At 30.8% G+C, this 14955-nt stretch overlaps 8 protein-coding genes and 3 pseudogenes across 11 annotated transcripts, besides 5 other annotated features; 2 read left to right on the forward strand and 9 right to left on the reverse strand.

Moving 5' to 3' along the window:
- Window positions 1–9796: part of a mobile genetic element that runs on past the window's edge.
- TVAGG3_0133560 (uncharacterized protein) lies at window positions 92–388 on the forward strand (the record flags this gene model as incomplete). Its single annotated transcript, XM_001320528.1, has 1 exon — window positions 92–388. The coding sequence occupies one exon, from the start codon at window positions 92–94 to the stop codon at window positions 386–388; it is 297 nt and encodes a 98-aa protein (XP_001320563.1).
- On the reverse strand, window positions 642–959 carry TVAGG3_0133570 (uncharacterized protein; the record flags this gene model as incomplete). The annotated part of the gene is made up of 1 exon (XM_051224024.1): window positions 642–959. The coding sequence occupies one exon, from the start codon at window positions 957–959 to the stop codon at window positions 642–644; it is 318 nt and encodes a 105-aa protein (XP_051109010.1).
- Window positions 1152–1526, reverse strand: TVAGG3_0133580 (KilA, N-terminal/APSES-type HTH, DNA-binding family; the record flags this gene model as incomplete). Its single annotated transcript, XM_051224025.1, has 1 exon — window positions 1152–1526. The coding sequence occupies one exon, from the start codon at window positions 1524–1526 to the stop codon at window positions 1152–1154; it is 375 nt and encodes a 124-aa protein (XP_051109011.1).
- On the reverse strand, window positions 1601–2211 carry TVAGG3_0133590 (annotated as a pseudogene). The gene has a single exon. A coding segment is annotated over exon 1 (611 nt).
- Window positions 2625–3340, reverse strand: TVAGG3_0133600 (organellar and viral DNA polymerase type B; the record flags this gene model as incomplete). The annotated part of the gene is made up of 1 exon (XM_001289778.2): window positions 2625–3340. A coding segment is annotated over one exon (716 nt), but the record flags the coding sequence as incomplete, so codon positions are not given.
- On the reverse strand, window positions 4476–4874 carry TVAGG3_0133610 (phage tail repeat-like family; the record flags this gene model as incomplete). The annotated part of the gene is made up of 1 exon (XM_051224026.1): window positions 4476–4874. One exon carries the CDS (start codon window positions 4872–4874, stop codon window positions 4476–4478), a length of 399 nt encoding a protein of 132 aa, XP_051109012.1.
- Window positions 4950–5540, reverse strand: TVAGG3_0133620 (uncharacterized protein; the record flags this gene model as incomplete). The annotated part of the gene is made up of 1 exon (XM_051224027.1): window positions 4950–5540. A coding segment is annotated over one exon (591 nt), but the record flags the coding sequence as incomplete, so codon positions are not given.
- On the reverse strand, window positions 6770–7440 carry TVAGG3_0133630 (annotated as a pseudogene). Its single transcript has one exon. A coding segment is annotated over exon 1 (671 nt).
- TVAGG3_0133640 lies at window positions 7474–8370 on the reverse strand (annotated as a pseudogene). Its single transcript has one exon. A coding segment is annotated over exon 1 (897 nt).
- A 1411-nt stretch (window positions 9797–11207) lies between the features above and the next one.
- Window positions 11208–11443, reverse strand: TVAGG3_0133650 (N-acetylmuramoyl-l-alanine amidase family; the record flags this gene model as incomplete). The annotated part of the gene is made up of 1 exon (XM_001320531.2): window positions 11208–11443. A coding segment is annotated over one exon (236 nt), but the record flags the coding sequence as incomplete, so codon positions are not given.
- Window positions 11444–12546: 1103 nt separating this feature from the next.
- Window positions 12547–13893, forward strand: TVAGG3_0133660 (unfolded protein binding; the record flags this gene model as incomplete). Its single annotated transcript, XM_001320532.1, has 1 exon — window positions 12547–13893. The coding sequence occupies one exon, from the start codon at window positions 12547–12549 to the stop codon at window positions 13891–13893; it is 1347 nt and encodes a 448-aa protein (XP_001320567.1).
- Window positions 13894–13909: 16 nt separating this feature from the next.
- Window positions 13910–13942: a mobile genetic element.
- Window positions 13910–13942: a terminal%2Cinverted (terminal inverted repeat of tvBac_53III transposon ID:TVAGG3_0133670).
- A 265-nt stretch (window positions 13943–14207) lies between these two features.
- Window positions 14208–14240: a mobile genetic element.
- Window positions 14208–14240: a terminal%2Cinverted (terminal inverted repeat of tvBac_53III transposon ID:TVAGG3_0133680).
- Window positions 14241–14955: the final 715 nt, after the last annotated feature.

Below are 14955 nucleotides of genomic sequence, written 5' to 3' on the forward strand. Positions count from 1 at the left end.
GTTGAAGTTGACAATAAATTAATAGAAATTCCGATTTATTTTATTACTCCATTATATTTAAATAATATTTAATTTTTTTATTTCGTAAGAAATGAGTGACAACGAAGCAGCCAAGAGTCCAGACGATGAATATAAAAAGAAACTAAACAGAATTAAATCAAAAATATGCTATTACAAAAAGAAGCCGCAATGCGGTGGGGTTGATGCCCATAAAACTAAAGTAATTGAAAACGATAAAGAGAAGAAGGAAATAATTGAAAAGTTAGAAACTTACCGTTCAATCCTTAAACTGGGTGAAGCAAAAATAAAAGAATTTAATAGAATAAATAAATTGATTGGAAGAGATGAATTTAATAAAGATGAATTTTTAAACTCAATCCAAATTTAATTTTTTCAGTGTCACTACGTCACCATGTGCTACCAGGTTAATTAACTTCTCTGAAAAAATGAGACAACATGACATTTTGACAACACAGCAGGATTAATGAGGAAGGCAGTTATGAATTATTTTTGAATAACTGAAGGTGTCACTATGTCACCATGTGTCACTCGGTTATTTAACTTCTCTGAAAAAATGAGACAACATGACATTTAGACAACAACACAGCAGGATTAATGCAAAAATAAATTCAAATCATACTTTATAAAGCTTCATTTACAGGTATTTCATCGTCAGTAAATGAATCCTCATTATCGTTTGGTTCAACCTGTTTATATAATCCTTTCATTTCTTCTTTCAAAACATAACACCATGTTTGTTTACCATCTATTCTTCTCTGTTTCTTATCACATTTATCCTTAATGCTCATTTGAAAATTCTTGTCTTTCATGTCTGATGGTTTGCAGAATAGAGCATTTTTACACGTCATACCTGCACACAATTCATCATAATGTGTATTTATCCATTCCTCTAAAGGATTTGTTGATAATTCAATTAAATCTTGTTTGGCTTCAGTCATCGGTATGATTCGTACATTAAATGATGAAAGGTCATATTGCATAAAATATGTTAGTAAATTATCATAAAATTCCTTTGTGCATGAATTCATCAAATTCTTGAAGTAATCAAATTGACCCTTAAATTTACCATTGACCCTTAAAACTACGTATCTTCTGTCTCCAACTTCAATTTTGACAGGGTAGACGTTTTGTCATGATTTCATCGTAATGAGTGTAAATGACCCAAAATATATTTTAGGGTAGAAGGGTAGATCTAACCTCATTTCTAACCTCATTTCTAACCTCTTGCGATTTTCATACGGAATCTCTTCTCTCGGTTTTCCGAGGGAAGCAATCATATGAGGAAATTCTTCTAAAATTTCTTTTGTCTGTTGGTTTTCAAACCAATGATATGCTTGCTTTGTAGAACGAAGAGCATTCATTATACTTTGCATTTGGTACATGTCATCTTTGACCGAACGAATGAGGCGAAGTTGTTTGTTATATTGTATGTACTCGTATTCTTCATTTATGGCTTCATGAACGATAGCAGTTGTTGTGTTCTCTGATGTTGACATTACTGTCATTTCATACAAAATAAAAATAATTTTAAAACTAACTTTTTTTTTCTGACTTTCACAAAAGACCAAAAATAAACGCTTTACATGTATTTTTCAGCAACTTCGTCAAATAATTTTATAGCTTTATCTATCTCATCTACTTCAAACGTTTCTTTACCTTTCATGGAGCACCATACATTTTCTCAAAAACTTCAAGCAGTTCTGTTTCAGCAGCTCTCATATCATTAACGAACACAACCTTGACTCTATTGACTGTACTGTCATATCTTTGAGTTATATTATATGTTCTTCCTATCTTATATCTCTTTGTATTGAAGTCCTTCGGTTTCTGAACGATGTAAAGTAAGCCTTCACTGCAACGTTCCGTATCGAATGAACCATAAGTTATGAAGTTATATCCAACAACTGGGTCAATCCATAACAAAACTATTGGTATAAGACTTTTGTCTATAAGATATGCTCTTGTTCCATGAAATGCTACTGATATCATAAGCTCAGGATTTCTTGTCAAAATTTTCTGAGTAGAAGCAATTCTAACCCAGTCCTTTGTTTTCTTTTCAGATGGAGATATAATGTCTGACAAAGAATATTTGTTGTATTTCTTTGAGTATCTTACGTTTAAATCACCTATTCTAACTACTTTGGTGTCATTGTCAATCTTTCTAACTGTTTCAAACTCAATGTTTGACATTACTGTCTTTACATACAAAATAAAAAATTTTCTTAGAAAAAATTAGCGTTATTTTTCTAACTAATGAAATTCATGAAATTTGGTCATTTTTCAGACAAAAATAATGTTTAGGGTAGATGGTTAGATCTAACCTGATATCTACCCTCATTTCTAACCTCAAGATTTACAAACGTTTAACGTGATATACGTTATGAATTCGTGAAATTTTAAATATTTTTGTAGCTTCTATTTCTTCAGTTAATATATCAAAAATTTTAACAATGCCGAAAGTTTCTTTATACTTCTTCTTGACATCAGATAAAAGGAAATCATCAGCTGTGGGATAGTTTTTATTAAGAAATGTCAACATGTCCATTTTATCTTCTGCTGGCTTTTCTGCTTCTTTCTTTAAGTCTGCGTAATCGTTTCTCATTCTTTCTATCTCTTTTAGTGAGTAGTTATATTTCCTCATTGCTGCTTTACATTTTGAGCATTGCGGATTCATTTTTGCGTTATACATTGAAATTTGACCTGCTAGAACAACTAAAGCATCAATGGCTTTCTTTAAATCTGAAGCAGTTGGTTTTATCTGTTCGTTCCATACTTTGCCTCTTCTGTCTTTATCTCTTATCTGCCACACACATTCAGCAGCTAATGAAACAAAGTTATCGTAAGTCTTAAACTCCTCAGATTTATATATGTCAGAAATGTTTTTATAAACCATGTCGCAATCTTTGTTCATAACTTTATGGTTGCAATGAAAACCAAGGAATTCATAATTTACTTTACGTATGAACTTCTTTATTTCTACTGAATCAGTAACTTTAACTTCAATTTCATCGAATTCAGGAATAGTTAGTTTTTGTTGCTGAACTTCCGGTAATTTAGGCAAATGGTCTATGATATCTTGCATTTCATATAGCTCCTCTCCATTTGTTTCATCTTTCGCACTACAGTCTAAATTACTTGTTAAAAGTTCTTGCTTTATTCTTTGTATTTCTGTTTCAAAAGTATATGAAGAAGGAATGAAGTTTTTCATCTCTACCAACATTGACGTAGGATTCATGATTAATGAATTTGGTGCCGTAGTTGTGGACAGAGTCCCGCCGTTCGTGGCTTGAATTGTTGTTGTGCCGATTGTTGAAATCGTATCTTTTATACAAAATAAAAAAATAAAAATAAAACTAACTTTATTTCTTCTGTCTTAAGGAAATTCATGAAAATTCATGAGGTTAGAAATGAGGGTAGATATCAGGTTAGATCTAACCATCTACCCTAAACATTATTTTTGCTGAATTCAGCAACAAAATGAACGAGGTCAGGATGTATGTAAATACCTTTGAATTCATTTATAACGCCCTTAGTAAGCTCATAAAATGCTTGTTTTGAGGTGGAGCCAAAAGTGGCTCGACCGTATTCTTTCAACCAAAACTCAAGAATTTCCTGCATGAATTTTGTATAAAAAAACAACCGTCTGAATTCCGGCGGTTGCTATATTCTTCACAAAATGCCTTATAATACTCTTCCCAGGACTTATTTTCCAACAACTTTCTAAAGTCTTTCCTAAACTGACTGACTGACTGACTGACTGACGGCACAAAGTGGCTTAACGAAAACATTAATATATAAAATTCATGAAAATTCATGAGGGTAGAAATGAGGTTAGAAATGAGGTTAGATATCAGGTTAGATCTAACCATCTACCCTAAACATTATTTTTGGGTCATTTACACTCATTACGATGAAGAAGTCTTGACAAAACATATACGAAGAAGTCTTGACATAGAGTTTACGCTTATTACGATGAAGTCATGACAAAACATATACGTTCATGTTTGACATAGAGTTTACGATGAAATCATGACAAAACATTTACGATAAAATATATTTCCAGCTGTGTTGTCAAAATGTCATGTTGTCTCATTTTTTCATAGAAGTTAATTAACCTGGTAGCACATGGTAACATGGTAGCACCTTCAGTTCTTCAAAAATAATTCATAAATACCTTCCTCCTGCTGTGTTGTCAAAATGTCATGTTGTCTCATTTTTTCAGAGAAGTTAAATAACCGAGTGACACATGGTGACATAGTGACACCTTCAGTTCTTCAAAAATAATTAATTATTGAATAACCTGAAAACATGAGACTTTGTCTCCAGACTCTTTGAGTCACTTAACGTAAACATTTATTTCCGCAGTTCATTACCTAATTAATTACAGACATAAAATATATTTAGTTCATTCGGTAAGCCTAAACCCAAAGATTTTATTCTAGGCTCAAGTATGTTTATTGAACGCGGTACCATGCGAATACAGTCACAAATGGTGGCATATAATCTTTACCCGAGCCTGTTGGATTTGTTGTGAAAGTGTGTGAATGATTACCTGCGGTTCCACAGAAAATACCTGTGCTTGAATCTACTGGGTCAGTTGTGATATCATATCTATTCATTCCCCATCTATCCGAACCCGCTGCAAGATTTATATAACCTCTTTTTGTTATTGAATGTGAATGATTTCCTGTTGTGTTTGTCGTTCCTGTATGAGTGTGCGGTGGAAGGTTTGCTTCTTTAATTTTCTTCGAACCTCCTGTTTGCTTTGAATATCTAGCACAGTATAAGAATTTATCTACAATCTGCTTCCACGTACCAAAACCTAAAACTGTTGATGGATTTGTTGAGTTCATTGATGTATAAATAGAACCAACAGGATATAATGTTTGAAGTATTTCATTTTTCATGCTTGTAATCACATCATTTACTTCCGACTTCTTTGCATAATTTTCATCAACATAAGTTTTATCTGCTTTAAGATCTAAACATCCTGAAACCCATTCTGTATCAGCTTTAACTTTAAAAGTCTCAAATGTCCATTCATGATACCATTCAACCTTTTCTTTAATTTCATTATCTTTTTCATCAACATAAACCAAATTTGCCTTCTTATTTAACTCACTATCCACATATTCCTTATCCACCTTCTTCATTATGTCATTTAGGAAACCTTCTATGAATTCCTCATTTAAATTAAATCTTCCAATCTTCAAAACTTTAGGAAATGCATTTAATGCGTAATATCTCTGTTCTTCTGGTGGAATTGATGTTATATCATCCGTTATACCTTTAATTTTAGAATTCATAAATAAAATTTCTTTTATATTTGATATCACTGCACCACCTTTGCAAACGAATTCGAAATGTTCATTTTTCAATACTATCTCCAAATCTCCATATTTCAACCTTTGCGTTTGTTCTGCCGTCTTTGAATTATATGCATATATGGCGTATGTAATGGTCTGAAGGACCTGGGTGTTTTGTGCCTTAAGTTGCTGTGGTTGCTGTTGTTTAATCATTTATTATGATTTAAAAATAAATATTTAATCCGTTATCTCATCAGCTATTTTTTCTATTTGAAATTGCCATAATATTTCATTCATGAATTCTAAATCACAATCAAATAGGTCAGTTATTCTAAATTTAATATTTGATAAATCTTTTGAATGAAGAATAAATGAATTCCCGGATAATTGAAACGGATATGATAAAGAAAATGTGTTTAAGTTGATGGATAAAATGTTTTGTATTGATGGGTAAGAGTTAGGGTCTAATGTTTGATGTGAAAATCTCATTGGGGTATTAACTTTATCACATTTGATTAAAATGAAATTGGAACCAGTGTCAGAATACAAAACATCCCCAACATCTTTTTCAAAATTTAATATCCCCAACAATGAACGAAGATGAGGAGTACAAAATTTAATTTTCAGCGGAAATTTAATAAGGTTATTTATTTCATCAAGTTCAAAAAGTTTATCGGTTTTGATTTAAAATTTTCTTCATACCATACGATAAATGATTCATTTAAATAACTTAAAATCATGTTAATATCCCATTTCGCTATCACATTATTTATATACATATCATACGTTTTTTCAAGGTCATCTTTAATAAATGATATATAATCTGAAGGGTCTAAAAGAATGGGATTAAATTTACCACTCACAGAAACGAGAGTAACATTATAAATTCCGCTAACTGTTAAATTTAATTCACAGTTATTATTCGAAATAATATTGATAATTGACATTTTTATTACGATTAAAAATATGGTAAAGCGTTATTTTCCAGTGATAAATAAAACTAGAATAAGATTACCTCAAGAATTCATAAATTCAACGAATAAGAAATTCATTCATGTTATAAATTTTAGTGTTTTCAGAAAATATGAGTCAATGTCATATTCATCAACAGGTTATATTTCACTTCATTCAAATTTAGTTCAATCAAACCCATATAATGACCATTTCATAAGATTTTCAGATGGTATTAAAAATGTAATTGATAGATTAAAATATGAACAGATTGACAATATCGAATTTTTGGAATTTTGGTTTAAATATCCCGATGGAAAAAAGATTGAAGTTAAAGATAAAGCTGATACTATAACAAAAACAATTACAATGACCGATCCGGATAGTGGGGAACAAAAAGAAATAAAACAAACGATAGAAACTGGTGAAAGGTCAATTATTATTGATTATGATTCAAAGGATTATTATTCGATAATGTTAATGCTTGAATATTAAATAGCCTTAACAAAGAATTTTTCAAGTGATATTTTATATTCATCAACTATTTTATTATAAATATCATTATATGTTAAATGAAGTTCAGTTGTTGTTCCGTTCTTTGATATCTTAATTGTGCTAATATCCTTTATAGGATTTATTTTTGCAACTGTTCCGCAGCATGAAACCTCATCATCTATGAAAAATTGAATCTTAACGTCTGAATCTTGAACATCACAAAGAATGGCGATAATGTGAATTAATGATTCATAAGGTAAAATAATTAAACCGGATTGGTCAATTAAATTTATTATTGAATCATAATTATTAATTATTATATCACGGTAAATTTTCATTAATTCAGAATTAATGTCTATTTTATATGGGTTCTCGATGTTTGATGAAAGAGGTGGGGGTATGTTGGATAAGTGGGAATTTCAACAGGTTCTTTACCAGGTTCAGATAAAATGATTGGGTCTCCATTCTCATGGTTTTCTTCATTCTCCTCATTCTTCGGTAAGTCACGAGTTAATAAATTTGGTTGAGTTGCTGACCTTGTTAATTCAGGGCTAACATTAACTTTAACATTTTGAATAATTCGTGATTTATCATCATTTACGTTATAACCAACCGTAATCTCTGCTTTTGCGTTAGTGTTCTTTTGACTAGTGAAACGTCTTCTCATTTATAATCGAATAAAAAAAATATATTTAAACTTTTATTTTGCTGGAACTTTTGAATCTATTATTCCCTGTATTTGTTCATGAAGTTGATTTTTAGCTTTTCATCGAAATTAATAGACCGAATATATTCATTAATTGCATTCTTATAATCATCTGATTTCTCAAATTTTCTTTTATCTGATTCCTTAACTAAATCATAAGTTAAACCACGTTGCTGATATAATGGTTTCTTAATTAAATCTTTGAATGCTTGAGATAAAGCACCTGATGCAATTCTTGCTACTATAATTGGTTGGAATTGCTGTTTAAGTTCATCTTTAACATTTGCGAAAACTGGATCGAATAAAGCAACTTTAAAGAATTTCTTAGCTGAAATTTCAGGTCTAATATTTGCATATTGACCATCAAACTGGTTAGAATATCGTGGTAATCCATCCGGTCCCTCTTCAATAGCATTTAATTCTTCATTGAAATAAGAATATGGATTACGACGGTATGAATTAATTGGACCATTTTCACCTTCTCCAATGTATTGTTTAACAGCTTTTCCATTTTCATCAAATTGCATAGGATAACGTTCATTATATACTTTACGTTTAGGATAATCAGATATAGTTAATTTATAACCATTTATGACTTTAATATTACCTTGACCATCGTAACGAAAACTTCATTTATACCATCAGGTTTTCCATTTGGACCCGTAATGTCTGCTTCGTGTGCTTCCCAATTTGGACCATGACGTTTGGCATATGCTTGAGCTTCTGGTAATGTTAAAACGTTTCTCATTTGTTTAACATCTTTTTGAAGACCAGCAACAATATGAACTAATTCTTTCATTCCATCAGGAACTTTCATAGTTCTATTATATGCACCCTTTTTGTTTGTCCTTGTTTTAATGGAACCTGTAGAAGATTTGCTATTTCTGTCATGTTTAATTATAAATAAAAAATAAAAATTAATTATAAAAAGTTAATCAAATTTAACACTTCCTTTATTTAAATCAACTATTATTTTTCCATGTTCACCTAATTGCTGATATTGTGTGTAAAGTTCATTAATGCTCATTGGTAAATTCACTTGATAAAGCATAACGTTCAACTGTTGACGACTAAACCCACTGAAAATGAAAAGTGTTGATAGATTTGATTTAATGTTTGTGCTTAATGCTTTGAAGTATTGAACAGCCAAAGAATGAACACTGAATGTGTCGACATTGAGTTAATAACTGATTAAAATATGATTTCTCATTTGTTATTAGTTTTGATTTCACTGCATCATCTAGAAAAATGAGTGAATGCAAAAATTCTCTATCAAAATTTGAAATAGAAAGTGTTTCAAATAATTCATCCCGTTGTTTATCAATAATTTTATCCTCTAATCCTTGCTTCTTGATTGTATTATATAATTCTTTATACATTAAAAAGTTTTTTAAATAATCTTCTGCTTCTTCTTGTGATAAATAAATAATTGGAATTTTGATTAAATGCTTTAAAGATTCAAATGTATCATCTGAAGGTGAACCTGAACGGTTGATATAAATTAACACATGTGAATAGGGGGAAGTGTTAGCAATAATGATAATTTGTTTTAATATCGTTAATGTTTTACCTTTATTTTGTTTACCAATTGCTGCAGTGATTGAATTTAAGTAACATTCAGAATATGGAATTTTCATTAATTTTTCCTTAGATAGAGCATTTCTATTATCACTCAATGCTTCATTAATCATATCATCTACGTATGTATTATATACTCCGCTAATTCTTCATAAGGGTGGATGAATTTAAATCCATTTAATCAAAAATAAATTTATAATTTTAAACATTTCTATTCATCAATATTTCATCATATGAACTTCTATACTGTGGTGGTGTACCTGTTGGATGATATTTCAAACCTTCATCCGGTGTCCATGTCCAATATGTAGTCCTAGTAAACCAAACCTGAGGAGGATTTGTCACCTTTGAACAGTAAGTGTCATTTTACACCCTGAATGATTGGATAAGCTTTCACTTGTACTGTAACTTGTGAATTGAAAGTTTCTAATCCATCAAAGAATATACCCGCTCCATCACGTTGAACTGGAATAGTGCATAAGAATGAAGTTTGGTCTTTCCATGTTCTAGCTAATGGCGTGCCATTATCATCATTCAGTGGTCTAGTTAATGAGTCCTCGTATTCTTCTGTGCATTCATTCACTCCATCTAAATCAGAAGCTTGAAGCATACGTGTAAAGAATATGTCACCCACTGTGGTCATCGCTTGATCGGGGAAGTTTCTGGAATCTATAGTGACCTGAAGACCTCGAAGCATTGGATTTTCTAAAACTGTTCTTTGCATTGCATTCTTTCGGAAATGTTAACACAACATCTGTAACATTATGAAGAGCGTATGGAAATCTGAGCTAATACCTTCAGGAGTGATGCAACCTCCATTTAGTGAACGAACGTCAATATGTTGAGCTGGAATCATGAATGGATCTTCCTTACTGAATAAACGTGGTATTGCTTTAACTGATTCTTCAATTAAACCGTATCCTGGTGTAATGCATTTATCCTCTAAAACTTCCATCTTTGTGCATGAAATAATAACGTCATCAACTGTTGCGTCAGCAGATGTAGCGGCTAAGCTTGTAATTAATTTGGCAGGAAGTCCGATTTGTTGGAATTTGCGATCATATTTATAAACATGATTCATAATCTTTTCATAATTTTCATCAGTTATCTTTTCATAAACGTAATTTTGTAAATCAGCAACTCTTAACGGGTCAACCTGACAAAATACTAAAGTATCCCTGAAAACATAATATTTAAGAATGATTTCACCAAATGATTTAGGATAATCATCGAACGCCTGAAATGCTAACAAATCATTTACCGGAATAATCATATCAAAAGTGACATCAACTTCTTCATTTGCTTTCTTGAAAACTTCTGAAGGGTCAATATATTTACCACATACTGAGTTATCATATTTTGAACATTATTATATAACGAATGAACAAACTTTTTAACTTTCCTTTCTGATTTTGGTTTATATGTTGCAAATGCGAAAGATTCACGGGCGCAATCCATCTGAAGATAACCGGCATCACCTCTTTCGGTTTCTACTTCTAATTGTTTTAAAGCTTTGATTTGATGATTTGTAACCAACGAATAAACGCATGCATTTAAAAGCGGCATCACATGTGAAAGCTTTATTTGAAACTAGAGTTGCTTTAACTTTGCGTTTAATATATGTGTCACCTAATTGGTTCACATCATGAGCCGGATTTGTAATTCTTAAATGAGTTTGTTTATCATCAAAATATGGAGCATCAGAGTCATAGCATGAACTTTCAAGTTCTCTATAATATCTTCTACCGTCATTCTTTGCGAATATTTCATTTATCTTTTCGAATGAATGAAACACATTTCCATTAATCGGTTTAGTGTTTGGCACCAAATAGTTAGTCGTCATTTATTATAAATAAAAAATCAAAATTAAAAGATGAAAATGAATTTTTAATTTTAATGAAATAATCAACTATGGCTGCAGGATTCTTTAAGAAACTGTGGGATAAAGTAAAAAGAGGAGCGCATAAAGTTTGGGAAACAATGAAGAAGGAGCAAATTGGATATTTAAGAATAAAGAAGCAATTAGTGACGTTGCTGAATCAATAACGCCAAAAGCCGCCCCAATAAGAGAAATATTAAATAAAGGAGAAAAAGTTTATCAAAGACTTCAACCGATACTAAGATAAAAATAATATTTATTTATTTTTCCACTATCTCCTCCTATTTTATTAAGTATTCCTTCAGCAATTCCACCAATTGCGTTACCTGCTTGTGCTCCCATCGCCGGATTACCTGCTTTAGTACCTAATACTCCACCTATGATAGTTCCTGCCGTTTTCGCTACTGGTGCCAAAAAGTTTGCAACGGGTTTAATAATCTTTTTATAAACCCAACCCGCAGCTTTCTTAATTCCATCCCATAATTTTTTAAAGAATCCTGCAGCCATTTCTGATTTAATATTAATTAAAAAATATATTTCATCACTTATATTTAAATTTTTATTTTTATCATAAATGAAACCGATTTTAAAAATAAATGAAACAGAGGAGGAAGAAATAAATGAAAGTGAAAATGTTCAACAAAAAATAAACGTTGTTAAACCAATTACTGAAATAAAAATTTTTTCATCTGTTGAAGAATTTAATGACTATTATGCTAACAATAAAAAATTATTTGAAGAATTGACAACGTGTAAATTGAATAAAATGTTTAAAGTTAATGGATTCAAAATTTCAAAAATAAAAGGAGTGGTTAGTTTGAAATCTATTCCTCAATCAAGAATCACCTCATTAATGAAAATAGATGATTTAACAAAAAGAATAGAAGAGATTGAAGAAAGAATAAATCAAATAATTGATTTCATAAATTCAAATAATCATTAGTTTCTTAAAGTTCAATGTTGAACTCATCAAATTTCTTCTTCATCATTACCATTACTCTTTCAACTCTATCTTTTGATAGTCTTGCGTTTAATTTTTCGTAAGAAGTTTATTTTTTTTATTTTTTTATTTCATTATGGTAGTGAATCTTTCATTCATGAAAATAATTATTTCTAATTTCTTTTACTCGTTTATGAGGTCTTTGATTATGACTCCATTGATTCCGTTCAGGATTTAAACAATGTTTAATTAATCGCGGAATATCTGACATCATCTATATATAGCTTCTTTTATAAAAGATAAAAAAATAAATTATTTTAAAATTAATGTTAATTGAATAAAATGTGTTTAGTATATAATATTTATTACTAATTTATTTAATAATGTCGCGCTTTCTTACGAATTCATGACTTAAAAAACGTAAGAAAAAATTTTTATATCATTTATATATAGAAGATGTGAAAATATACCTTCATCTATATATAGACGTAACAAAAAAAGTCACACAACCCTTCCTATCCTACTACTAAAATAAAATATTTCAAAATTCGGATTTTGATCACAAAATATAGTTGATTATGAAATAATATTACAGTATGATAAAACTAGAGCATGATATGATGATTTTTCATTTGAAAATTTCCTAAAATCTTTCACTTTTCATTCTTCAATGTTTTGTTTTCTGATTTTTAAGCGCCAACTCCCTTTTGGCAAAGTCTTCTATTATGAGACATTCGATAGCAAGAATGTAACTGATAGATGGATACAGTCAGAAGATGAAAAATATGATGGCGATTGGGGAATTGGAGATACTTTTCCTCCACATGGGCGAGAAAATGAGAAAGCTCTTATTCAAAAGACGAGAAATACACATTTAGCTATATCCACAAAATTTAAAAATCCTTTACCATCGAAAAATCGATCTTTAATTATTCAATACGAATTTAGAGCTCAGCATTCATTTACTTGCAGTGGAGCATACATGAAACTGTTTACTGGTAGTAGTTTTGATCCCAAAAAGATGAATGACAAGACTCCTTGGGTTATTTTATTCGGACCAGACAGATGCTCTTCAAAACAGATCATTCAGTTAATATTTAATCTTTACAATCCTATTCTCAAGCAAATGCAAGAGCGAAGTCTCATAGATCCTCCGAAATTTCCAATTGATTACTTTAATCATATATATACTTTAATAATCAGGCCAACAAATACATACTCCATCTTAATAGATAACTCTGTTGTCAAAGAAGGCAGCTTATATACTGATTTCGATCCTCCAATTGCTCCTCAAGAATTTCTTCCAGATCTTAATGATAAAAAGCCAAAAGATTGGGTCGACAACAAATTTATCTTTACATACGAAGAGGATTCTCCATCAGAATCCCAAGATCCAATGATTTTGGATCCATCCAAATTAGATAAACCTTTGGAATGGAATGAGGACGAACCAGAGCTTATTCCCGATGTAAACGCAGTTAAACCATCCCAATGGAACGAGAAAATCCTAGGAGAATGGAGACCTCCTTTGATTAAAAATCCAAAATGCGAAAAAGGATGCGGAAAATACTCTCCTCCTTTAATTTCCAACCCACAATATGTCCATAAAAAGCCATATACAATCAATCCAGAGTATAAAGGGCCTTGGAAACCGAAACAAATTCCAAATCCAGATTATTACAAAGTTCAAAGTCCATCACAGCTTCCTACAATGACAGGAATTGGATTTGAGATATGGTGTACTAACAAGGAACTTGCTTTCACCAATATATTGATCGCTCATGACGAAGATGAAATAATTCGACGGAATGGAATTGATTTTTCTGTGAGAAAAAACAAACAAATTGAACAACATTTGAATCAATCGAATACTATCAAAGATGATGATCAAAAGAACGCGAACTTGTACTATATTGTTGTTCCTATTGTAGTTATCATTGTTTGTGCTTATTCTTTGATTATTTGGATTGTTATTAGAAAGAAAAATTCAAAAAAGAAATCAAAGAAAAATATATAGAATAAAAAATTGTTTTTTAAGGGTGAACTTACCACTTTTTGACATACTCTTTCTATTTCTGCAAGAAAAATTACCCTTTTCTATCAAATTTTCAGTCGAAACACTTCTGTTTTATTTTCTATCCCTCTTCACACCCGCATTTCTCTTTCTGACATGCTACTTTCTATATCTTTATTAAAAAATAAAATAGCAAAAAAGTATAGCAATCATACTAGCCACTATATAGTGACTTTTGATAACTTTTTCATGACCAAATATATTAACTTTTTACCTTAGAAATTTGGGATATAAAGCTTGAATGGCAAAAAAATTGAGAGAATGTCAGAAAGTGGTAAGTTCACCATTAAGTTTGAACAAATCATTATTTATTAAGTGTGCACTTACGCCCCTATGACATGACCTTTAATTTTCAATGATGCCAGTTGCCAAAAATTTGAATTAAAGTCAGATGGGCGTAAGTGAAGCCTTAATTGTATGAAAAGTGACAAACATGATATCACTGTTTCTTTTTCTTCGTTTTGATCAAATTCCTATTGTAACTGTTGATGCATATGGAAAGCAATGCGTCAAGTACATCGAGGAATGGCCTTGTTGTAGAATTTCTGATCTTAATTTACTAAAAGGTGATATTAAATGGGTAGTTTTTGCAAAAAAGGATACTGCTGTCTCTCCCTACTATTTGAAGCATATATTAGAATCAATATCTGATAAAAATGCGATTGTTGGGAGATTTGGTTGCCTACCTACTCAATATATGAATAATCAAGATGCTTTTACAACATGTCAGCCTTATCCATTACTCAAATCAGCATTTGCAGTGACATATAACCTTTTTAAAACTCTTCCATCCGATTTCAATTTTTCAGAATACGAATTTGGGCAACATTTGAAAAATTTCAAATACTATGATGACATACATTTCCATTATTTTGCATCAGATCACGCAACAAGAGGAAAAGAATTTGCAGCTTCATATTTTCCAAAAAGTTCATCAACAATAATGCCTGAATTGGCACACATATCGGGATTAGAGATACCATACCTTGCAGCTCCTACAATTTT

This window comes from Trichomonas vaginalis, chromosome IV (genome assembly GCF_026262505.1).
Source record: "Trichomonas vaginalis G3 chromosome IV, whole genome shotgun sequence".
Taxonomy (NCBI): domain Eukaryota; phylum Parabasalia; order Trichomonadida; family Trichomonadidae; genus Trichomonas; species Trichomonas vaginalis.